General features: G+C 48.8%; 2 protein-coding genes across 16 annotated transcripts in view; one reads left to right on the top strand and one right to left on the bottom strand.

The window, feature by feature from the left end:
• MARK2 (microtubule affinity regulating kinase 2) overlaps positions 1-16,412 on the bottom strand; it is a 72,027-nt gene extending 55,615 nt beyond the window's left edge. For 4 of the 15 annotated variants that reach the window (XM_003828541.6, XM_003828542.7, XM_003828538.7 and 1 more), the window contains exon 1: positions 15,961-16,412. In XM_003828541.6, the coding sequence (XP_003828589.1) occupies positions 15,961-16,014 (54 nt within the window). In that variant the 5' untranslated portion in view covers positions 16,015-16,412. The remainder of the gene's footprint in view (positions 1-15,960) is intronic. The other 11 variants (XM_034932845.3, XM_034932848.3, XM_063608533.1 and 8 more) reach the window with 6 other exon arrangements.
• LOC117974935 (sterile alpha motif domain-containing protein 1-like) lies at positions 16,122-20,950 on the top strand. Its single transcript, XM_034932853.3, has 2 exons — positions 16,122-16,534; positions 17,062-20,950. The coding sequence occupies exons 1-2, from the start codon at positions 16,122-16,124 to the stop codon at positions 17,294-17,296; spliced, it is 648 nt and encodes a 215-aa protein (XP_034788744.1). The 3' UTR covers positions 17,297-20,950.
• The last annotated feature ends 4,470 nt before the right edge of the window (positions 20,951-25,420 follow it).

Here is a 25,420-nt window from a genome sequence, read left to right as displayed (position 1 = left end):
TTGTTTTGTTTTTGAAATAAGGTCTCACTCGGTTGCCCAGGCTGGGGTACAGTGGCACAATCACAACTTACTACAGCCTTGACCTCTTGGGCTCAAGAGATCTTCTCGCCTCAGCCTCCTGAGTGGTTAGGACTGCAGGTGCATATCACCATGCTTAGCTAATTTTTTAAACATTTTAGCAGAGATGATGAGGTCTTGCCATGTTGCACAGGCTGGTCTTGAACTTCTGACCTCAAGCGATCCTCCCTCCTCAGCTTCCCAAAGTGCTAACATTACAGGCGTGAGCCACCATGCCTGGCCTCGTCCTGCACTTTGAATGGCTCTTTTACCCACTAGCAATCTGGAAAATATTTCTTCACTGAATTGTGCAGAATTTCCAAATACTGATGTTTCACACAATGTCAAAAAATCACATTCATTAATTTTACTACCAATCTCGGAAAAGTTTTAGCAGACCCAAGTTTTCCAAAATTCTAATTTTCACTTGAAAACTTGAATTTTATCAAGGGCAACAATGACAGGCTCACTTTGTTCATTTTCATAAAATGTCCATATGAACAACTCTAGTTTGTCCATCAGTTGTTCTTTCAAGAAAAAATTATGATCCCTGCAGCTGGTTCAGCTCCAACACATGTGCTTTCCTCAAGTTTGGCATACAGCAGCAATGCTTCATGAATACTTTGTATTTCCTCACTTGGAATACCCTTTTTTTTTTTTTTTTGGGATGGTGTCTCACTGTTGTTGGTCCAGGCTAGAGTGCAATGGTGCAATCTCGGCTCACTGCAATTCTCCTGCCTCAGCCTCCGGAGTAGCTGACATTACAGGCACCCACCACCATGCCCGGCTAATTTTTGTATTTTTAGTAGAGACAGGGTTTCACCATGTTGGCCAGGCTGATCTCGAACTCCTTACCTCAGGTGATCCACTCGCCTTGGCCTCCGAAAGTTTTGGGATTACAGGCGTGAGTCACTATGCCTGGCCTAAAGAGACCTTTATTAAAGGGTTGATAAAATAAAAGACTGGGCATGGTGGCTTATGCCTGTAATCCCAGCACTGTGGGAGGCTGAGGCAGGTGGATCACTTGAGGTCAGGAGTTTGAGACCAGCCTGGCAAACATAGTAAAACCCTGTCTCTACCAAAAAAAAAAAAAAAAAAAAAAACAAACAAATAGAAAAACTAGCCAGGCGTGGTGGTGCAGACCTGTAGTACCAGCTACTGGGGAGGCTGAGGTGAGAAAATCACTTGAACCCGGGGGGGCAGAGGTTGCAGTGGGCTGAGGTCGCACCAATGCACTCCAGCCTAAGCGACACAGTGAGACTTTGTCTCTCTCTCTCTCACACACACACACACACACACACACACACACACACAGAATTAATAGTCTTGGCCAGGCATGGTGGCTCATGCCTGTAATTCCAGCACTTTGGGAGGCCGAGGCAGGTGGATCACCTGAGGTCAGGAACTCCAGACCAGCCCGGCCAACGTGGCGAAACCCTGTCTCTACTAAAAATACAAAAATTAGCCGGGCGTGGTGGCGGGTGCCTGTAATCCCAGCAACTTGGGAGGCTGAGGCAGGAGAATCACTTGAACCCAGGAGGCAGAGGTTGCAGTGAGCACAGATCACGCCATTGCACTTCAGCTTAGGAGACAGAGTGAGACTCTGTTTCAAAAAAATAAATGAATAAAAATTAAAAAAAATAAAAATAAATAAATAAGTAAATAAATAAAAATGATAGTCTTTAATCCTTCATTCAAGACATTCTCAAGTAAAAATGGCTTTTATTTTTCAACCACAAGTTTGTGGTGGGAAAGAAGACCATGACAATGACCACTAGTAGAGCTTAGTGCCACTTCCTTGAGCCATGTTACGGCGTCAGCAGTTTTCTCCACCACTGCTTCTGCACCAAGGGTGCAAATGGAAATAAAGTTGTTCCAGGATAAATCATGAGATTCAGGAAGTTATTCAACCCTTTGAATATTTATCACCATTTGTATCTGCTGCTGAGCATTCACATAAAATAAATTATTCTTTGATGAGCAGTTGGTGCTGATACAGCAAGTTGAGCCACATCTATAGATTTGCTCATTTGTAAGGTGAAAGTAAAATTCTGTAAATAAGATATTAACTTGGTCTTCATGTGTGCAGCTACATCTTTTTTTTTTTTTTAGTTTCGCTCTTGTCGCCCAGGCTGGAGTGCAATGGCACAATCTCGGCTCACTGCAACCTCCATCTCCTGGGTTCAAACGATTCTCCTGCCTCAGCCTCCCGAGTAGCTGGGATTACAGGCATGCGCCACCACGCCTGGCTAATTTTTGTATTTTTAGTAGAGAAGGAGTTTCACCATGTTGGCCAGGCTGGTCTCAAACTCCTGACCTCAGGTGATCCACCTGCCTTGGTCTCCCAAAGTGCTGGGATTACAGGCATGAGCCACCGCGCCTGGCTAAATCTTTAATTTAATGAATCCTGGTAACATTTAAAGCGGCACTGCCTTGAATTTTACTGACTTTTCATCCAGTGGGCATTCAGGAATGTCAGCTGTTCAAGACTTCATTCGTCTCTCAGTTTCTGTGTGGGCTTTTCCAGCCAAAGCAATGTGGCAACTTATCCTGTTAGATAGAGGCTTCAGTGACTTTTTTATTTCTAGTTTAAGAACTGGAAGAAATTTTGGCTTTTAAAGAGCTCATAGTACGTACGCATAAAATATGCAATTCCTTTTTCTTTAAACTCTAAATGATCTTGAAAGAATGCCACAACTTAACTGGTACCATAATACTACATGAAAATTTTCTGTCGCATAAGACGCAGTAAGGTACATTATGAACATTTATGAAACTGAGAAGGTAGCTTTCATTACACTTTCATTTATTTTCTTTTTTTTTTTAGTTCTTATTTACAGTTCTGCCCAGATTCTTTAAAGTCCTCCTTTATACTTGTTGGTATGTCCACTTCAGTATTTTTAACATACAAGTTGCAGCTATGGGTTGAAAAAGCAAGTCTTCTAATCTCCCTTTTTTAAGCCAACAATCCACCCTTACATATAAGAGAAATATTATAAATTTTTTTCTATTTTAGAATAAAGTGCTAAAATAAGTTGTCAATAAAATTTTTAAAATTAGGAGTTTTCCCAAAAGTTTTTACAAGCAAGTTTTACAAGTAGTACTTACTTCTTATATTTTCTCAAAGGTTCCAGGAAAATGTTGGGATTTCAAAATAAGGATTTATTAGACAGTAATGAAGTGTACAAAAAGATGATAGCAGTTATAACTGAAGAAACCTAGTAAGAGCACAGAAGTACTAAGAACAAACTGAGTCCATCAATGAAAACTTCCATATTTTTACCTTAAAGTACTACCTTAAAAGTTATAGAAAACACAAGAATACAGAATTACACATTTCATTAGCCAGAAGAATGTGATGTTACCACACATCATTTAGCCTCTGGAAAATGCCACTGTATACTGGTGAGGGAATGAGAGTGAAAAAGCAACACTGTGTTAACGTTACTATGAACAGAATTTTGACTTCGTGCATCACCTGAAAGAGTCTGAGGGTCTCCAGATCACAATTAGAACCAAATTCAATATTACAGTGTCCAAAATTCTCAAGTATCTCTCCAGATCTCTCCCAAGACAGGGTCTATACTTATGGCATTCCCGATGGGTTAGAGGCAACAGCCTAGAATCAGCTTAAACCCTGTCACCAGGGAAACCAGAATGCTGTCCCTAATAAGTTGCCAAGCCTGGCTTTACTGAGAGAGGTGGCTCCAGAAACAAGAAAAAAAAAAAAAGTTTTCTAAAGCAGTGAATCCTTAGATGTACAGAAATCAGAGGAATGAGAGAACAAAAGGACCAGGTGGTCTGGGATTCTATACCTGAAGGAGATCTCAGACGGAGATCAAAATTCATATCCTGAGCCATGCCATAAACAGGGCACAGAAACAGGTTAGGGAGAGTGGAACAAGGAAATGAAAAACCTAAGATGGACGGGAATGAGGACATGATAATGAAGAAAGGGAGTTCAAAGAAACCAAACAGAAAAAAAGAAAGTGAAACAAGTCAGCAGAGGGGGCAAAAGGAAGAGGAAAATACAATGAAAGAAATAGCCCCTGATGAGTTCTTTTTAAAAAAATTTTTTAGAGATGAGCTCTCACCATGTTGCCCAGGCTGGCCTCAAGCAATCCTCCAGCCTCAAGTGACCCTCCTGCCTCAGCCTCCACTATGCCTGGCATCTCCATGAGTTCTGAGGGGACACTGTTACCTTCCCCCAGCCACAGCTTCAATGTGAAAAAACTAAGCAACTTACCTGCTGCTCTGAGAAGGCATGCAGGCTCCAGAAATGACAAGAGATGAAGATAAACAAGCAACCAACAGAGACCAAAATCTGAGCTCAAGATTCAAAGTCCACAAATTCCCAGGAGCAGAAATGCCTGTGTCCCTTTGGGTCTCTGAAACACAGATAACAAGAACCTGCCCTTGAAGGCCACTCTATGAGGGAAAAAGGAACCTACAATCATGGGCTGCTGAGTTCCCACGTGGTCTTTAAGAAAAACTGGGCACTTTCTCCTGTGGCCAAAGGGTCAATACCGTACTTGAAGAAAGGAACATGGCTGAGTGTGTAATCCCAGCACTTTGGGAGGCCAATGCGGGAGGATCACTTGAGGCCAGATATTCAAGACCAGCCTGGGCAACACAGTGAGAACTCATGAGAACAAAAAGAAAGGAAGAAAGAAAAGAAGAGAGAGAAAAAAAAGAAAGGAACATGATGGTATGAATCCCTGCTCTGGGTGCTGCAGAGAAGAACCCTAGGGCTTCCCCTTTGACACACAGATCTCAACTCTCAAAAAACTCGAGCTCTGGTGACTTTGGATTTGGCCTTCTAGCCACGGATGAGGCTGCACATCCACCGCCATCATTTGCAACACAGAAATATAGGCAGGCAGTGGGTGGTGTTTTTTTTTCTTTAATCAAGAAAACTATCTAATATTGATGCCTTATAAAAAATGAGCTAAAAGTGTTCTCAGAAGTACATGAATCTCTCCAGTAGCATTCCATTTTTTTTCAGATAGGTGATTGGTAAAAAAGCAAACTAGGGCGGGTGCAGTGGCTCACGCCTGTAATCCCAGCACTTTGGGAGGCCGAGGTGGGCAGATCATGAGGTCAGGAGTTCAAGACCAGCCTGGCCAACATGGTGAAACCCCATCTCTACTAAAAATACAAAAAAAAAAAAAAATTAGCCAGGTATGGTGGCAGGTGCCTGTAATCCCAGCTACTTGGGAGGCTGAGGCAGGAGAATCGCTTGAACCTGGGAGGTGGAGGTCGCAGTGAGCCAAGATGGTGCTACTGCACTCCAGCCTGGGTAACAAGAGCAAGACTCCATCTCAAAAAAACAAACAAACAAACAAAAAAACAGAAATGTTAGAAAAAGCACCTATAGGACCCCAGTGGCTTAAAGATGCCAGAACAAGATTTTTTCAACTGATTACAGAGAAATCCCAAACATCACCCCTTATACTGACCTAGAGTTGTGTGGTGCTCAGATAAAATTCACTGTGTTGTTCAACTGGAACAATAATGACAATGATCATTCTGCTGTGCCAGGCGCTATTCTAAATGCTTTCTATTCATTAACTCTTTTAATACTCATAACAGCTATACCTATAAGATGGGTACTATTCTTCTCCCATTTTACAGATGAGCAAACAGACACAGAGGGAACCTAAGATCACAGGAGAGGATGATCCAGGATTCCAATACAGGAAATCTAGCCGCAAAACCTGCTCTTATTGTTTGTTTGAGACAAAGTCTTGCTTTGTTGCCCAGGCTGGAGTGCAGTGGCATGATCTCTGTTCACTGCAACTTCCACCTCCCAGATTCAAGTGATTCTTGTGCCTCAGCCTTCCGAGTAGCTGGGACTATAGGTGTACAACACCACACCAGGCTAATTTTTGTATTTCCAGTTGAGATAGGGTTTTACCATGTTGGTCAGGCTGGTCTCGAACTCCTGACCTCAGGTGATCCGCCTGCCTTGGCCTCCCAAAGTGCTGGGATTACAGGCATGAGCCACCGCGCCCGGCCCACCAAACCTGCTCTTAACCATAGTGGAACCACTTATCGGAAGTCAAAAAGTGTTCAAAAAGTTTGGACTCTCCTCTCAGCTGTGCCATAAGCTCAACATAATCAGTACACTATGTGAGATGGAGCTGGCCTAAGGAGCCCCACTTCCTGTGACTGGAGAACCAGTAATTCAAACTTTCACGGGCAAAAAGACAAAGCAACAATCTCCGAGTGGCTTCAATACTACTTGCAAAGATAGCCAATGACAGTCTTCTGTGGCGGAGAAGTAGGGAGTGATGGGGTGAGTGAAAAGTCCAGAAGGTGGAGGGGGCCAGGTGTGACCTGTAGTCCCAGTACTCTGGAAGCTAAGGTGGGAGAATCACTTGAGCCTAGGAGCTATTTGAGGCCACAGTGGGCTATGATCACACCACTGCATACTAGCCTGGGTGACAGGGTGAGACCCTGTCTCTTAAAAACACCAACAAGGTCAGGCGCGGTGGCTCACGCCTGCAATCTCAGCACTTTGGGAAGCCGAGGCGGGCGGATCACGAGGTCAGGAGATCAAGACCATCCTGGCCAACATGGTGAAATCCCATCTCTACTAAAAATACAAAAATTAGCCAGGTGTTACAGCCGGGCACGGTGGCTCATGCCTGTAATCCCAGCACTTTGGGAGGCCGAGGTGGGTGGATCATGAGGTCAGGAGATTGAGACCATCCTGGCTAACATGGTGAAACCTCATCTCTACTTTAAAAAAAAAAAAAGTACAAAAAATTAGCTGGGCATGGTGGTGGGCGCCTGAAGTCCCAGCTACTCGGGAGGCTGAGGCAGGAGAATGGTGTGAACCCGGGAGGCAGAGCTTGCAGTGAGCTGAGATCGCGCCACTGCACTCCAGCCTGGGCGACAGAGAGAGACCCTGTCTCAAGAAAAAAAAAAAAAAAAAAATTAGCCGGGTGTGCTGGCACATGCCTGTAGTACCAGCTACTTGGGAGGCTAAGGCAGAATTGCTTGAACCTGGGAAGCAGAGGTTGCAGTGAGCTGAGATTGTGCCACTGTACTCCAGCCTGGGCAACAGAGCAAGACTCCGTCTCAAAAAAACAAAAAGACACAACAAAAAGAAGGTGGAGAAAAAAGGCAGCCGCACATGGGATATCAGAAACCAAAGCAAAACTCGTACTGAAATGGTAATCAGAAGCAATGAGTAGCTCACTGTAGTATCAACAGGGGCAACCAGCCCCCAAGGACAAGGTCTAGGCTGGAGCTCTGTCAGCAGGTAGTTACACTCACTAATTACTAAACGTTCATATTTTGGCATTTCCTGCTTAGCTGGGAGACTGGGAAATAATCCTACCTGGCTGGCCTTGCTCCCTGAGAAAGACTCCCTACTGCTATTGCAGGAAGTGTCGGCACACATGGTGACCGGAAGCTCCCACCTTTCCTACAGGTTGTTTCCTATGGCTGAAGTCCCTGTAAGCTGCCAAAGACCAAAAACTATTTTTTCTCTCTTTTCTTTCCCAGCAGGCCTGGACAGACAGTCCCATTGCGTGGACGAAAAAAGGCCTGGGATGTCACTGAATTTAGCAGCCAGATCATAGCAGTAAGGAGTCCTGATCCCCTCCCAGACCCATAAATGAGGAGCCAAAGGCAGACCCAGTCCCTTCCTCCTGGCTAGGCTGAGGGTCTTTCACCAAGTTGTGAATTGGGAAGGGAGTCCAAAAAAGAAGTTAATGTCTTAGAGCTTTCAGTGAAAGGTGTATAAAGCAAAGCTGCCTTCAGGTTCAGCATAGGGTGGAGAGAAAGCCTCCTCCCTGGAGTGAAGGACCAGCTCAGAGACCCATTCAGTGTTTGGGGAGAAGGGGGTTGTTGACAGATAGTTGTCTTCCAAACTTTCGCCTCAACGAACACAGCCCCAACTTTGTATTGCCAACTTCCCAAAGAGCACACAAGAAAATAGGCCAAGGCTGCCCAAAACCAGCTTGACTGGTTCTACAGAGAAGCCCCTGGTCTGCTCCGCCTTCCTCATGTTAAAAAGAAAAAGGCCAAAAAGGTGGCGGGAGCCAGTCACTGAACACAGCCCTCCTCTCTTTCTGCCAGGCACCAGTTGTCCCTCAGGATCACCTAGCCACCAGTATCAGTGTCCATCTCCCCTCCTCTCCTACCAAATCTTCTGTTCATTTAGTTTTATAAGCCTAAAATTAATGATTTGGTGTAAAAAGGAAATGAATTTACTTTTGCCCTTTTTGCCATTTTCTAACGAGAAATGTAAGGAATAACTGCAAGTAGGGGGAAATAAGTGCCAACCCAAAGACAGACATCTGCGGAAAGAACCACCACAGGGACTGACAAACCTTATTTATCTTGAGATGGGGTCTCACTCTGTTGCCCAGGCTGGAATGCAGTGGCATGATCACAGCTCACTGCAGCCTCAACTTCCCAGGCTCAAGTGATCCTCACATCTCAGCCTTCTGAGTAGGTGGGATACACGCATGTGCTACCACACCCAGGTAACTTTTTAAAAATTTTTTTGGGCTGGGCGCGGTGGCTCCCGCCTGTAATCCCAGCACTTTGGGAGGCCGAGGTGGGTGGATCACGAGGTCAGAAGATCGAGACCATCCTGGCTAACATGGTGAAACCCCGTCTCTACTGAAAATACAAAAAAATTAGCCGGGTGTGGTGGCGGGCACCTATAGTCCCAGCTACTCGGGAGGCTGAGGCAGGAGAATGGCGTGAATCCGGGAGGCGGAGCTTGCAGTGAGCCGAGATCGCGCCACTGCACTCCAGCCTGGGCGACAGGGCAAGACAACGTCTCAAAAAAAAAAAAAAAATTTTTTTTGGCCAGGCGGGGTGACTCATGCCTATAATCCTAGCACTTTGGGAGGCTGAGGCAGATCACGAGGTCATGAGTTCAAGGCCAGCCTGACCAACATGGTGAAACCCCATCTCTACTAAAAATACAAAAATTAGTGGGGTACAGTGGCGTACACCTGTAATCTCAGCTATTCAAGAGGCTGAGACAGGAGAATCACTTGAATCCGGAAGGCGGAGGTTGCAGTGAGCTGAGATCGCACCACTGCACTCCAGCCTGGGCGACAGAGCAAGACTCCGTCTCAAAAAAAAAAATTTTTTTTTGTAGAAATGAGGTCTCACTATGTTGCTCAGGCTGGTCTTGAACTCCTGGGCTCAAGTGATCCTCCTGCCGTGGCCTCCCGAAGTGCTGGGATTACAGATATGAACCACCACACCTAGCTTGAGAAACATGAAACATTCCAGACAAAAACAGATATGAAGATAAACGGATCTAGCCTATTTATACTTATCAGAGGAGGAGATGTCTAGAGGGCAAGAGGAGGAACTGGGATGCCTCCTCCTCTGAGACACAACTGGAAATCAAGAGGCCAGATTCTCTCTGGGTGCTGTTTAGAATCAGCTGTACTAGTCTAAAAGATAAGCAATGATGCCGGGCGCGGTGGCTCACTCCTGTAATCCCAGTACTTTGAGAGGCCACGGCAGGCGGATCACTTGAGTCCAGGAGTTCAAGACCAGCCTGGCCAACATGGTGAAACCCTATCTCTACTAAAAATACAAAAAGTGGCCAGGCGTGGAGGTGCGCACCTGTAATCCTGGTTATTTGGAAGGCTGAGGCATGAGAATCGCTTGAACCCAGTAGGTGGAAGTTGTAGTGAGCTGAGATCCTGCCACTGCACTCCAGCCTGGGTGACCAGAGCAAGACTGTCTCAAAAAAAAAGATGAGCAATGACCTTCAATGGCCTATAACAAAAAGGAAGGGGGCGGGTGGCAGTAACATTCTGCTCAGGAGTTAGCACTTTCAGGGTTAACCTGGGGATAGCCTGGCTCTCCAGCAGTGGGAAGAGGGTGACTTCCTCCCCCACAGGTTTGTAAAGGCTTACTCTTCCCTTTGCAGAGACAGAAGGGAGAAAATGCATAGACAACACTTCAGTGACTCACTCATGTTTGATGAAAGCTGGGAGGAGGCCTGGAGAATCCAAACTACAAGCACAAAACGTACAAATACTGGAATCTCCCGTCAAGAGAAGGAAATTTAGCCACCTATCTGGTTTGTCATTTTGCTGAACTTCCACTGAAGGAGGAAGGGCCAGGTTTAAACTCCACCCACCCTTTCCACATCCTTCTCAATTTTTGCTTTGATGGGAAAGTGGGGAAACTGGCGGCCCCACCATGGCTAAAAGAGAATCAAATCCTTTCTATACTTCCTCTCAAAGCAGAGGCCTAGTAGCTCCAGTCCACAGCTTAACCAAGCAGAGGGAATAGGGGCTTGTCCTGGTTACTGTAGGAAAGCCTCATCAGGCAGTCTCAGGGAAGGAAGATGACCACCCTCCTCACCCTTTCCATCTGCTGAGGTTACTTCATTCCAATCCATTAATGGGCTTCAAAGTGCTGCTGGGGGGAGTCCATTTAGCAGAGAAGCTATCATGGGGCCAAAGGTGGCGCCCACCCCCTACCCCATTTGTCGATAATGGGCCACAAAGTCTGAGGCTTGGCTGCACTCTAGACATAAAATATTCATTCAAGTCGACATAATACATATGTAGGAACCTCATGGAAGCTCCTGGGAGAAGAGAAATGCCAGCCAGGTGGCTAAGTGCTCAATGGGAAAGAGTTCATGAAGGCCTGGGTTAGTCCTGATCAAATGCCCACTGAGAATTGGGTTGTTCTGTCCAAAGGGGAAACAATCTAGTCTGAGAAGTTCTGACTCCCAAGAGCTCGAACCCTGCAAACCTCTTAGGCAAGCAAAGTCTCAATCTCTTCCTACCTCATAGGCACCAACTCTGCTTAGGACATTTATGCTGAGAAAAATCTCCAGCCCAAACTTTGGTTGGTCTGAAAGATTAAGTTATCCTTGTGCAAACTTTATTTTAATCTGCAGCAGGCCGAGTTTCAACAACTGTCTTATATCCATCTGTTTAGCTACTTTCCAAAGTCCATAAATTGGAGAAAAGTAATTTTTTCTTTTTTCTGAGATAGTGTCTTGCTCTGTCACCCAGGCTGAAGTGCAGTGGCACAAACACAGCTCAATGCAGTCTCGACCTCCCCAGCTCAAGCCATCCTCCTGCCTCAGCCTTCTGTGTAGCTGCAACCACAGGCATGTGCCACCATGCCCAGCTAAATTTAAAAAAATTTTTTTGTAGAGATGGAGTCTCACTTTATTGATCAGGCTGGTCTTGAACTCCTGGCCTCAAGCAATCCTCCTGCCTTGGCTTCCCAAAGTGCTAGGACTACAGGCATGAGCCATGGTGCCTGACCAGAGAGAAATTATTCTAATTTACTAGGTACAGTTACTTTTCAGATTCAAAGGTTACGAACTCCAAGGACTCCCAAAGCCCTTGCTCTAACAACACTTCCTTCCTGATCTCTAGGGCCAAGCCGAAAGTGACACTATTTGGTCTGACATTCACCCACATTCCTGACCAGAAGGCAGCACCACCAAGGACCCCCTGGCCAGAATCAAAGGACAGAGTGAGAATTAGCACCAGGGCACACTGCTGCACAGCTCAGAGTGTGGACTGAGATGCTAGCTAGCCGATCCAATCTACCTAAGTGACACCAAAAGCAAAAAAAAAATATTTATCCAGCAGATCACCTGAGGTCAGGAGATCGAGACCAGCTTGGCCAATATGGCAAAACCCCGTCTCTACTAAAAATACAAAAATTAGCCAGCATGGTGGTGGGCGCCTATAGTCCCAGCTACTCCCAGGAGGCTGAGGCAGGAGAATCGCTTGACCGGGGAGGCGGAGGTTGCAGTGAGCCGAGATCGCATCGCTACACTCCAGCCTGGGCGACAGAGCAAGACTCTGTGTCAAAAAAAAAAAGAGTTTTATATATATATATTTTTTTATCCAGAGTCAACAATGGGGGTCCAGTGAAGAGTGTTTGGAGTAGAGTTCAGCTGTTCCTTATAGGATCTTGTAACTTTGTTTTCTTCACCAGTACTTCTAAACTCCCCTTCCTAGAACTGAGAGAATAAACAATGCCACTCACTGCCTAGAAGCCTGACAGCAGCCCCCTCCCTTCCCACTGCAGCAGAAGTGGGGCAAGTTTTCTCTCAATCCCTCTCTCATAGTTTCTGAGGCCCAGAGGTGGGGCAGGTCCCAGATGGAGTAGCCTCTCCCCCAGGTGTTATGGAAAACTCTAGCAGGTGAACTCTGGAAGCTGGACCTTTCTCCAGGCTTGCCTGTGACTGCTGCTGCTGGCTGGAAGACAAACAGTCATCTTGCTGATTGCTTTCACAACTGCCAAGCTTCAGGCCAGCAGAGTCATTTGGAAAAGAAGTGAACAAAAAGCTCAGCTCACAGACTAAGAATCCCCCAAGCTACGAGCCCCAGATTAGAACCCTCCTTCTGCAAAAGCAGGAAGTCTATGGCTGTGAAAAAGCACATCTGGAATCAGGTGTCACAAAAACCATCTTAAAGACAGGGCTTAACTTTTTTTTTTTTTTAATCTCCTACTTTCACTGTTATAAGCGAAGTGGACAGCAAACAGGCAATCTCCCTGTAATGCAAGGTTTATTTTTATGCTTCAACATTTTCAGTGTCTGTGTGTTTCAGAGTGATCAAAGGGCTCCTGGAAACAGGTTCTCATCAGCCACATTTTTAAAGAAGAGGGAGAGGAAGAGCAAGAAAAGAGACTGGAGACAACCAGTGGTGTTTGTTTACCTATTTTCTGGTAAAACCAGTTTTAAATTTAAATAAGGTGACAGAGGACCTTTAGGGGAAGAAATCAGCCCAACTAAATCCCCTTTTTAAAAAAAATAACATTAAGACTATAGTAATGACCAAGCTTCCATGACTACTTTAGCTAAAATCACAACAGGACCAAGAAGAGGTTTCTTTCACTTGGTGGCATGATCTATTCTCGGAGGCCAGTGTTTGATATACCTGGCCTTGTGACCTGAGGAGCTGCTGCTTGTCTTTTTTCCCGTTTTAAAGAATACAGGAATCAGGCCCGGCGCAGTGGCTCACACCTGTAATCCCAGCACTTTGGGAGGCCAGATCACGAGGACAGGAGACTGAGACCATCCTGGACAACATGGTGAAACCCTGTCTCTACTAAAATCCAAAAAATTAGCCAGGCGTGGCGGTGTGTGCCTGTAGTCCCAGCTACTCAGGAGGCTGAGGCAGGGGAATCGCTTGAACCCAGGAGGCGGAGATTGCAGTGAGCCAAGATTGTGCCACTGCACTCCAGCCTGGCGACAGAACGAGACTCTATCTCAAAAAAAAAAAACAGAATACAGGAATCTGTCTGGAATAGGTGCATCCAAGGTTTTCCAAAGTCCCTGCTTTTACTGGAATGAGACTTAATATTAAATCGATACGGTGACTGGCTACCCTGAGAACAACAGTAGAAGGTATGAAGGGGCTAAGGAGAATCTAAGTCCATAAAGAGTAGAAATAGGATGGGTAATTAATAATCGTAACAGGATGACAATGTATGCAGCTACTGCTCTGGGCAAAGTTATCAAAGAGCAAAGAGCTTACTTACATTCCCAAATGGTCACTGATTGCTGCTATCATGGAATCAGTGGATGCACACTACGGTGGAATTCCTACTATATGCTCAGCAGTATGCTAGGCATGTAAGGAAGAAAGGAAATCAACACACACATCACAGGAAAAATACCATGGCAATAATACATTTACATGTAGTAAGCAGCACAAAGAAACCACACTGAGGCAGTCTGTTACTCTGCTCTGCTGAACACAATGCCCCCCACCAGCCTCACTGAGAGTAGGCACTCCATCGCCACTCCCCAAATGCCTGAGGGTGCCAGTCAGTCACTTGGCCTCCTCCTACCAGCTCACGATCAACAGTCTGGGAAAGTTCTCTGGTTAAGCAGGGTTTACCTGCTAAAACAAAGGTTGTGAGAGGAAAATGGGTGGAATAAGCAACCTCAAGAGGGCCCAGAGAAAGCAATTCCCAGTAAGGAGAGAGAAACAGCCGGTAGGCAAGGGAGAGAAAGACTGCGAGACACAGAACATGCTCCTCTGTCTCCAAAGACCCCTGTCCCATGCAGAACCAGCTGCCAAACCCAGAGATGAAATGGAAATCAACCATCCCTCCCTCTCAACCCCTATTTCACCCCCAGAAGCAAATAATCCACAAGTAATAAAAGGGTCAACCCTGCAGAGAAAAACTCTGCCTAGAACTTCTCTTTAGTTCCTAACTGCCCAGGTGACAGAGGGCCAGGGGGTAACAAAATAGAAAAACACAGTAAAAGAAAGGAGGTAAGATTTTTCAAAGAAGAATGTTCACATGCAAGAGAATACAACAACTGCTCTACCGGGCTACAAAGAAAGAAGGGAGTAAGAGGGAAACATAAAGGATGGAAGGAGGGGAAAGAAGGCAAAAAGCACAGCAGCCCCGGGGCAGAAGCACTTCTTTTTCAAGTCAAATTTTTTTTGGCCTAGTAAAGTTCTCCACCAAGAAAGGTATGACAGGCAGGGGACTCTGCACAGAGCAGTCAGCAAAGGACGCTAGAGATGGTGAAAGAAAGGGGAGGTGTGGAAAGTGGACGTCTCTGGGATCAAAAGTGAGATGACACAGAAAGGCTAAGACTTGGGTGAAAAACATAGCAGTGACTGCCAGGATGAGGGGGACCGTGTAGAGTCGTGAGGCTGAGAAACTAGCATGCAAAACACCTGGACTTCCTGGGCATTACAGAGACTTAGCCAATAGGAACAGAATGGATCCAAGCATAGTGGGGGGATACACAGGACATGAAGAAGGCAGGAGACTAATGCGGAGATGAAAGGCAACGCTGATTAAAAGGCACAGTAAGGAAGATGGGGTGAGGGTGGAGAAACAGGAAGGCAACAAGCAAGAAAGAAAATACTCTAAGTGCCAGGCACGGGAGTGAAGACACAGAAAGTCATCATGGTTTGTGTTCCAGCGTAGAAGACAGAAAGGCAAAAACTGTGATGCAGCGAGGTCTGGGAAAGGACTGAGCAACAGGTTGTGTTAATACGGTGGGGCCAAGTGTCTTTCGGTTGGGAGAAAGAGCCCAGTAGAAGGCTGGTAGAACACTCACAGAGAGAAACACGAGGCCCAGGGACCCAAAAGCCAAACCCGAGGGGAAGAGAACAAGAGGGATCCAAAGACTCTGAAGGGAGTGATGATTGGAACCCCAAACGCAACCTGTGGGAAAACTATGCGCATGACAGCTGTGGGGAAACACGGAAGCGACAAATGCCAGCGCCAGGATCCAGGGAGCTCCTGGAGCAAAGAAGGGAAAGTGATGAGCAAAGAGTAGGCGAAGGATTTGGAAAGGTGATGAGGGTGGAGCTGGTGGGTTGCAAGCAAGAGGGAGAGCACAATTTGCAAAACGAAGAAGCAGGGTAGAAAAAGCTGGCGGAACTGCAAGGGGCCAGGGATCGAGAGCGCAGTCCAGGGCAAGGACCCTGAGGGTGATAACCCAGAGACTGGCAGAACCGGTGCGGGCGGAGGGGAAGCGAGGCAGGAGAGACGAAGGGACAGGTGGACAACGATCTGTGGCAAATCGCGGGGTGCTGCTATTCGAGGAGCGGGAGGGTGGCTGCTTTAAGCGTGGGTGGAGGAAGACCAGAAAGGCCCCTGAGAGAAAAAGGGAAGAGAAAGGGAAGCTGGGGAGGTGACACGGAAGAGCGCAGGAGGGCGGTGAGGGGAGAGGGGGTTGGCAGAAAGACAAGTGTGCAGCTTGGAGTCAGGACGAGGTGGGTCCCAGGTCAGGACTCGGAAGCGGGATGTGCGGAGCCGGAGCCAGGAGCCGGATGACAGGGCAGCCGAGGCTTGCAGGATGGCAGCAGGGGCACGAGGAGAGCAGAAGAGGGAGGAGGCTCCGCAAGGTGCAAAGGGCCCAGCCAGAGAATTCGGGGAGCCCTCGGGGCTCCTTACCTGCTCCGTGTCCCTCTCGTTCAGCGTGGGTAGGGGGGTCCGAGCGCTGGACATGGCGCCGGTATCTCGGGGGAGGGAACCGAGAAGCTTGGAGGAAGGGAGGGAAGGGAAGGCGCGGAGCCCGGCCGGGCGGGGCTTCTCACAGCAGGAGCACCCGCCGCATGGGCCCCGGCCGGGGGTGCGGGGAGGCCGGGCAGCCGCTCACGCCAGCCCGGGGATGCGCCGCTCGGGCTAGGCCGCGCCGGCTCCGAGCGGCTCCGGACCGCACCCCCCCGACCCCCGGCTGGGCTGTGCCGCCTTTCGGCCGGGCCGCGCCGCTCCGCCTACTCTCTGCCGCCGCAGCCGGCCGCCTGCCTCGCTCCTCCCCTGCCCTCAGCGGCACTGCTCCGCGCCCGGCACACAGGCAGCCGCCGCCGGACCTGCTGCTCCCAACATGGCCGCCACCACCGCCGGCCCTCGGCTCTTTCCGCCGGCAGCAGCCGGAAACATCCGAAGCCGCTAGAAACGGGAGGTGGGGCGCGCCTTCTCCTCCCGGCCACAGACTACGGGTGAATTCCGGAAACAGCCGAAGAAGGTAAACCCCGGGGACGCGCTCGCCTCCTCGATTCCGAAGACGAAGCTTCGGCTCTGTTTACGGAAATCCACGAAGCGACCCCGGGTGCCTACCCCCCGCCCCCGTCCACGGCCATCCAGCCACGCCCACCGGCCTTTCCCCGCCCACTTCGAGGGCTTTCGGCAGTTTCCGGAAATACCCGAAGCTGCTCCGCGTGCTGAGCCGGCCACGCCCCCTCCCACAGCCCTGCCGAGGGCGGTCGTCGGCCATTTCCGGCAACACCCGAGGCCCTCCGAGCACCCGGTCGTTTCCCCGGGGGGCTCTCGGAGTCTGATTCGCTTCGTGTCTTTCCGTCAGTTTTCGGGCATTTTCAAACCTTGAACAGGAAGCGTGGGTCACCTGTCTGTGCTTGTGATTTGACTAAATACAAAACAAGATTGTTAGCCGTCCCTGTGATTGGCATCCTCTGGTTCTATAGCAGCTTCCTGTCTGCATTTCTGTCCATCTGTCGGTCAGCTCATAAAATTCATCTTCTTTTTGTCATCTAGCCTATCAATATACCTGTCAAATGCAGCATCAGTCTATTGCCTGTCTGCCACCGTCTATCTTGGCTTCTGTGGATTCATCCGTGCATTCCCGCATCTAGTCCGCAGGGCTCGGCAAGGCCCCAGGCAGGCCCAGGGCAGCGTCCTCTGCACCGGATGCGGGAGCGTCCAGGGCCCTGCATTTCAGCCCCAGCTCTGCCAAGTGCCAATGCTGCGTGATCTTGGAAAAATCACATAACATCACTGAGTTTAGGCTCCTCTTTCCTTTGCCTTTGCTCCTGCGTTGACATTCAAAATGACATTTCTGAATTCCAGTTACCTTTTAAAATGCCTCTGCAAGATAAGGCATTTAAAGTTTCTTTTCTTTCCTCCTCTGGGCCTCATTTTCCCCATCAGTAAAGTGAAGCCATTGGATTCATGAACTCGGAGGTCCTTCTCAGCTTTGGAGAGCCCTTGACTAACAGGAAGTCTGTATGGCAACTGCAGTCCATTCCTCACTTCCCCTTACACTGCGTTACCAAGGACAGGGAGTATCCTGGGCTGATTTCCCCAGCGCCAAGCTGTCCTCACCCATAGTACCTGGAACACGTTGGAACCACACCCTCCCATCAGTGGCTTAAGGTGGGCAGGAGGCAGAGGCCCCGCAGGAGTCAGAAACCAGACTCAGGCAACAGGTTCCCAAAGGTACAGGAGCAGAGAGGCTCCAGGAGTTATTGGGAAAACTGCTGATTGGACCCCTGCTACTTGATCTCCAACTCCCAGCTACAGCATTTTGAGCCAGCCTTCATCCCATCAATCAGAGAAATAGGCATCTGAGCAGATGTAATTACCGGGGTATGAAAGTACTTCCTAAGGCAACAGGTATCACTACACTCTTAGTAAATCCTGGGACTCCAGCACTGCTCCCCATGCCCCATACCAGCTCTATTCAGGCACCCAACCGTTGAGGAAGAAGGTGAAGGCACACCCATGAAGGTGAGGGAAAGAGAGAAGAGGAGGACAGAGAACACTTCACTCCCCCAACCCAAATTCGATCCTTGAGAATCATCTGCCCTCTGGTGGCCAAAGGGAGACACGTTGCTGATTCCTGTGCCTGGTATCACCTCTAATGCCAGGGTCTGGAAAGCAGGGAAAAGAGAGAGGAAGCAGTTGGTGGTTGGTGTTCCAGCAGTCTCTCCCTGGTCCACACTCTCGTCTAAATAGACTCCATCTTCTCCAAGCTTCTCACTCTAGCTCTAACCCCTGCCTCACCCCTGCCCTTTGACCTTCATCCCCGACCCCTACCCTACCTATCCTTTCTCTTCCTTGCTAGCTTTGCACAAGGCTGCTGAGCTTGTCTCCCCGCCTAGACTCCCTCCAACCTACTGCACCAGACATGTCAGAATAATCTTCCCAAAGTCCAGCTCCAATAACATCTCTGCTCTGCTAGAAAGCTATCAACAGCTCCCTCACTGGTTATAGGCAGGGCTGGCTTCTTGGGCCCACGACCCCGTGCAGTCACACAGAGCCCTGTGCTCAGGTGGACCCTGAGCTTGAATTAATGCTCTGCTGTCACCATCTTGAAATTTTTTTTTTAAGATTGAATCTCGCTCTATCTCCCAGGCTGGAGTGCAGTGGTGCGATCTCAGCTCACTGCAACCTCCACCTCCCAGGTTCAAGTGATTCTCATGCCTCAGCCTCCTGAATAGCTGGGATTATAGGTGCCCACCACCACACCCGGCTAATTTTTTGTGTTTTTAGTAAAGACAGGGTTTCACCATGTTGGCCAGTTTGGTCTAGAACTCCCAACCTCAAGTGATCCACCTGCCTCGGCCTCCCAAAGTGCTGGGATTACAGGCGTGAGCCACCACACCCGGCCCATTATCTTGAAATTTTTGACCAAGTGGGCCATGCATTTCCATTTTGCACTGTGCCCCACAAATTATGTAGCTGGTCCTGGCTGTAGGAAAAGCCTTTAGCCTGCATTCAAAACTTTGCTCAATCTGGCCTCACATTGTGTTACAATAACCTCTCCAACTATCACTGATCACACTTCTCCCTAACTCCTACCCCGCTGCCAGTCTCTCTCACTTCCATGCCTTTGTTCAAGCTGATAGATGATTGCCCATCATCCACCTCAGCTTCCAGAACCACTTCAAGATCCAGTTCAAATCTCACCTACTCAAATCCATGAACCCTCCTAGTTCTCCTCAAAGATGAATTATTGCCACACATTTACCCCCTCTCTAAATCTGCAAATTCATTTATTCATTCAGCAAATCCCTATTGAGCACCTACTATGTGCAAGGCATTGTTTTAGGCTTTTAGGTAGATCAGTGAACAAGATAAAGATCTCTGCCTGCCAGGCGCGGTGGCTCATGCCTGTAATCCCAGCACTTTGGGAGACCAAGGTCAGTGGATCATGTGAGGTCAGGAGTTCGAGACCAGCCTGGCCAACATGGTGGAACCCCGTCTCTACTAAAAAAAAGCACACGAAAAATTAGCCAGGCACGGTGGTGGGCGTCTGTAATCCCAGCTACTTGGGAGGCGGAGTCAGGAGAATCGCTTGAAACCAGGAGGCGGAGGTTGCAGTGAGCCGAGATCACCACGCCACTGCACTCCAGCTTGGGCAACAAGAGAGAAACTCTGTCTCAAAAAAAAAAAAAAAAAAACACAACTCTGCCCTTGGGGAGCTTACTTTTCATTTTGAGGAAGACATACAACAAACAAAAGAGTCAGTATTAAGTGATATCAGAAAAAAACAGAGCCAGTTAAGCCAGGATTACAGGGGTGGGAGGGTGGAAGACAAGCTACAGTACTGAGGGGGTTCATGAGCCCTCACTGAGAAGGTGACACTTGAGTAAAATCTTGAAGGAGACCGGGCGTGGTGACTCACACCTGTAATCGCAGCACTTTGGGAGGCTAAGAAAAAAAAAAGACTTGAAGGAGGTGAAGGCATGAGCTCTGCAGACATCTAGGGGAAGAGCAACCCAGCCAGAGGAGCATACCTGGCCTGTTTGAAGAGCAAGGGGCCAATGAGCCTGGAGCAGAGTGAGTGAGGAGGTAGGTGTGTGGCGACGGGAACCAGGCCTGGTGGGCTACCGTTGTGGTTTTCCCTGGGAGTGGGATGAGTTGCCGCCGGAGTAACATGATCTAACTGGCTGCTGGACTGAGAACAGAGTGAAAGGGCATGACAGAAGCAGACCCGGGGCACTAGCAAGGAGGCTTTTACAACAATTCAAGGGAGAAATGCCAGTGGCTTGGGGCCAGGCAGCAGCAGTGGAAGTAGTGAGAAGTGATCAGATTTGGGACATATTTGAAAGGTACAGCCAACAGGCTTTCGGATGGGTTGGGGTTATGAAAGAGGGGAGTTAAAGACGATTGCAGGCTTTCCCGCCTGAACAACTGAAAACAAAACACACACAGAGAGTAAAACTGCCTGGAGGTTTTGGCATTCAGCGGGCCCTTCGGGGCGACAGACTTTCCATCCTAGAACCATGACCTGATTTGTCCACCACCTCGCCAGAGAAGGCCCTGGTACTGGTGAACGCTGCTGTGACTCAGTTGAAGCCTTGATTGGCCACATTTCAGTACTACGCCAAGGTGGAGTTGGTTCCTCCAAACCCTGCTGAGATCCCTAGAGTTATTCAGGGCCTGGAAAAAAAAGTCAATAGCGCTCAAACTGGTAGCTTCAAACAGCTCACAGTCAAGGAAGCTGTGTTGAATGTTTCAGAGGTCACTGGGGTGTGGATGTGGTTTTATGTCACAGAGATCATAGGTGAGTGTGGCATCACTGGCTACAATGTTTGACGATCCATCTTTAACATTTGATTTATATTTGATTTATGATTTGAATGTTCTTAGACCATATGTGATCAGACTATCTGAATAAAATGTGTCAAAAATTTTAAATTTAAAAATATTTCAAATTTTAAATTTATTTATTTACGTATTTATGTATTTATTTTTTTGAGATGGAGTCTCCCTCTGTCTCCAGGCTGGAGTGCAGTGGTGCAATCTTACTTCACTGCAACCTCCACCTCCAGGATTCAAGAGATTCTTCTGCCTCAGCCTCCTGAGTAGCTGGGACCACAGGCGTGCGCCACCACGCCTGGCCAATTTTTGTATTTTTAGTAGAGACGGGGTTTAATCATATTGGCCAGGCTGGTCTCAAACTCCTGACCTCATGATCCGCCCACCTTGGCCTCCCAAAGTGATGGGATTACAGGCGTGAGCCATGGCACCTAGCCCTTTTCTTAAAAAAATTAAGGCCTGACCCAGCATGGTGACTCATGCCTATAATCTCTGCACTTCGAGAGGCTGAGGTGGGTGAATGAATTGCTTGAGCTAAAGAGTTCGAGAGCAGTCTGGGCAACATGGCAAACCCCTGTCTCTACAAAAAATACAAAAAATTTGCCAGTAGTCCCAGGTACTCAGGAGGCTGAGGTAGGAGGATTACACCTGAGCCTGGGAAGTCGAGGCTGCAGTGAGCTATGATCACACCACTGCACTCCAGCCTGGGCAACAGAGTGAGACCCTGTCTCTAAATATTAATAAATAAATAAAATAAAAGCCAGGTGTGATGGCTCACGCCTGTAATCCCAGCACTTTGGGAGGCCAAATTTGGTGGGGGGCATCCCTTGAGTCCAGGAGTTTGAGACCAGCCTGGGCAACATAAGGAGACCCCTGTTAGTTAGGCATGGTGGCACAACTGTAGTCCCAGCTACTTGGGAGGCTGAGGTGGGAGGATCACTTGAACCCAGGAGGTTGAGGTTGCAGTGAGCTATGATTGCACTACTGCACTCTAGCCTGGGCAACAGAGTAAGACCCCCTTTTCCCTTTTGTTTCTTTTTTCTTATTTTCTTTTTCCTTTTCTTTTCTTTTTAGATGGAGTCTTGCTCTTTCGCCCAGGCTGGAGTGCAGTGGCACCATCTCCACTCACTGCAACCTCTGCCTCTTGGGTTCAGGTGATTCTCCTGCCTCAGCCTCCCAAGCTGGCATTACAGGCGCCTGCCACCATGCCCTGCTAAGTTTTGTATTTTTAGTAGAGACGGGGTTTCACCATGTTGGCCAGGCTGGTCTCGAACTCCTGACCTCAGGTGATCCGCCTCCCCTTGGCCTCCCAAGATGCTGGGATTACAGGCGTGAGCCACCATGCCTGGCCACAGCTGTTCCTTTACTAGCTCTGGAATGGCAGGCAAGTCACTGCATTCATCTCACTGTACCTCAGTTTCCTCACCTGTATAATGGGCGCAATACAAGGTGATCCGTGATGAAGCCAGGGTAGGTGTCCTGTCTGTACCCCATAGTTTCTAACACAGTGCCTGCCCATGGGGTCCTTCACTGATGCTTGTGTGATCTAAGCAACACAGGGTGGTTACCCCATCTCCCATCACACACCTGCTTTTCCTGCTTCCTCTGCCCACCCCCACCAGATGTGGGGCTGGAGGAGATCCAAGCCATTGACATTGGTGTTGGGAACCCAAAGGCTGGCTCCTCTTCCTTCCTGGACGCTGGTACATTTGTCCTGAGAATGAGGGTGTTCTCTCTAGGGGAGAAAGGGACTGAGCAGATTTGGTGGCATGATGGCTCTGGGCTGAGGCACCTGGCTCCAGGGAGGTAGGAAGGCAGACACCCCAGGAGGTGTTGCAGCCCCTTCCCTGTCCCTGCACCTGCAAGCAGCCTCAGTAGGGTGCCCCCCTCCCAAGAGACTCCGATGGCAGAGAGGGTCTGCAAGCCCATTAGAGACCCTCTCCCATCCCAGCCCCCATCTTCTACCACACCTTAGGGGTGTGCAGGATTGTACAGTTTACAAAGGGCCCCAAATGCAGAGTCTCATTTGAGCCACACAGCAGCCCAGCTGTGTGTGGGGTGGAGGTGGGGGTGACTGCCTCATTTTCTGCAGAGAAACAGGAAGCTCAGATTGCAGGAGCATCTGCTAGAAAGCCTCAAGGCCTGGACCAGACCAGTGCCACCACTGGGGTGCGGCAGGGGCCCAGCCAGTGTCCCCCATTCCCATTCACACTCCCACATGCTCCAGTTTCTCTTCAAGGAGGGCAGGGGTGACTGTTCCCTTGTCTGAGACTGGCTTTGTCCCCAAGAAAGAGAGGATTACCAGCATTGTGATATAAAAAGACATATATATCGGCCAGGCTCGGTGGCTCACACTTGTAATCCCAGCACTTTGGGAGGCCGAGGCGGGTGGATCACCTGAGGTCAGGAATTCAAGACCAGCCTTGGCAACACAGTGAAACCTCATCTCTACTAAAAATACAAAAAATTAGCTGGGCATGGTGGTGGCAAGCACCTGTAATCCCAGCTACTCGGGAGGCTGAGGCAGGAGAATTGCTTGAACCCTGGAGGCGGAGGTTGCAGTGAGCCGAGATTGTGCCATTGCAATCCAGCCTGGGCCTCAAGAGCGAGACCCTGTCTCAAAAAAAAAAAAAAAAAAAAAGACACCTGGGCGCAGGTGGCTCACGCCTGTAATCCCAGAACTATGGGAGGCCGAGGCAGGAGTTATCACGAGGTCAGGAGTTCGAGACCAGTCTGGCCAAGAGAACAGCCTGGCCAATATGATGAAACCCCCCCACCCCTGTCTCTACTAAAAATACAAAAATTAGCTGGGCGTGGTGGTAGGCGCCTGTAATCCCAGCTACTCAGGAAACTGAAGCAGGAGAATCACTGGAACCCGGGAGGTGGAGCTTGCAGTGAGCCAAAGATCATGCCATTGCACTCCAGCGTGGGAGACAGAGCAAGATTACGACTCAAAAAGAAAAAAAAAGAGACATATATATCTGGTCTTCATCCGGGTTTCTGGTCCAGAACTAAAACTCTTGGAATTTCCTGAGTGATGGGGAAAGAGGAGCATCTTTTGTTATTCATAATGAGTCTCTTTTCACCACACCTGAGTTCACGCTAATGAGATGACTCTTGGAGGATGGGGCTGGTGGCCAGAGAAACCAACCACGTGATTAGGGGATTGCAACTTTCATCCCTACCCAAGACCTTGGGGAGGGAAGAGGGGCTGGAGATTGAGCCAATCACCAGTGGCCAATGATTTAATCAATCGTGCCTAATGAAGCCTCCATAAAAACCCTAAATAATGGGGTTTGGGAGGTTCCAGGTCAGTGACAGCACCCCATCCACATGCCAGGAGGGTGGCTCACTCCAACTCCACTAGGACAGAAGCTCCTGTGCTTGGAACCCTTCTGAACCTCGCCCTCAGTACCTCATCACCTGTTTGTCTATATCCTATGTAACATCCTTTATAAACAAGTAAATGTAAGTAAATGTTTCCCTAATTTTTTTTTTTTTTTTTTTGACAGGGTCTCATTCTGTCACCCAGGTTGGAGGGCAATGGCGTGATCTCTGCTCACTGCAACTTCCACCTCCTGAGTTGAAGTGATTCTCCTGCCTCAGCTTCTAGAGTAGCTGGGATTACAGGTACCCGCAACCACGCCCAGCTAATTGTTGTATTTTCAGTAGAGACGGGGTTTTGCCATGTTGGCCAGGCTGGTCTCGAACTCCTGATCTCAGGTGATCCACCCGCCTCGGCCTCCCACAGTGCTGGGATTACAGGCGTAAGTCACCGCGCCCGGCCTGTTTCTGTGATTTTTGTGAGCCATTACAGCAAATTATCAAAACTGAGGAGGGGGTTGTGGGAACTTCCAAATTTGGGCTGGTCAGAAGTACAGGTGACAAGCTGGGACCTAGAACTGGTATCTGAAGCAGGGGCAGTCTGCTGGGACTGAGCCTTTCACCTGCGGGGACTGTGCTAACTCTGGGTAGTGAGTGTCAGAACTGAATTTTAGGACAGCTGGCTGGTGTCTGGAGAGTCGGAGAATTGATGTGGGCGCCCCCCTCCCCACTAACATTGGTGTCAGAAGTACTGGGAATATAGAAAGTTTTTCCTTGTTAGGTATCCAAAAAGATCTCCCACACCTGGATCCCACGGAAGGCAGCTGGGAGGGCAGGAGGTGGCTGGCTTCAGAGAGCCAAGGAGGTCTGGGAAGTCAGGAAATGGGTGTGTGGCTCAGCAGTCAGGGGCAGCGGCACCCTCTTCCCCAACTTCTTCAACCAAACGCATGGTTGGGCCACAGCACCACATGGATGAAGGTGCCACCACCAGCCCTGAGAGTCACTGACATTCATGCAGAGCTTCCCCGGTGTTGCACCAGGATGCAGGACCAGCGTCACGGACTCCAAGCCAGTGTGGAGTAGGAAAGCCCTGGGCAATCCGTCAGTAAGGTCCTTCCAGCCTGGGCTGGAGTCATATCCTCAGCCCCACTTTCTCCAACTCTTTCCTGGAAGCCCAGAGGTGCCACACACAGCTGCTGGCCACACACACTCACATAGTCCCCAGGGCCCTGGCTGAGGCTGGGGA

This window comes from Pan paniscus, chromosome 9 (genome assembly GCF_029289425.2).
Source record: "Pan paniscus chromosome 9, NHGRI_mPanPan1-v2.0_pri, whole genome shotgun sequence".
Taxonomy (NCBI): domain Eukaryota; kingdom Metazoa; phylum Chordata; class Mammalia; order Primates; family Hominidae; genus Pan; species Pan paniscus.
Note: the sequence above shows the minus strand (reverse complement) of the source record. Positions and strands in the feature narration are given on the sequence as shown.

Coding starts and splice junctions, on each gene's coding strand:
- LOC117974935 (XM_034932853.3), top strand. CDS start 16,122: ATGGGCCCCGGCCGGGGGTGCGGGGAGGCCGGGCAGCCGCTCACGCCA. Junction 16,535..17,061: donor TCCGGAAACAGCCGAAGAAG/GTAAACCCCGGG, acceptor TTTGTCATCTAG/CCTATCAATATACCTGTCAA.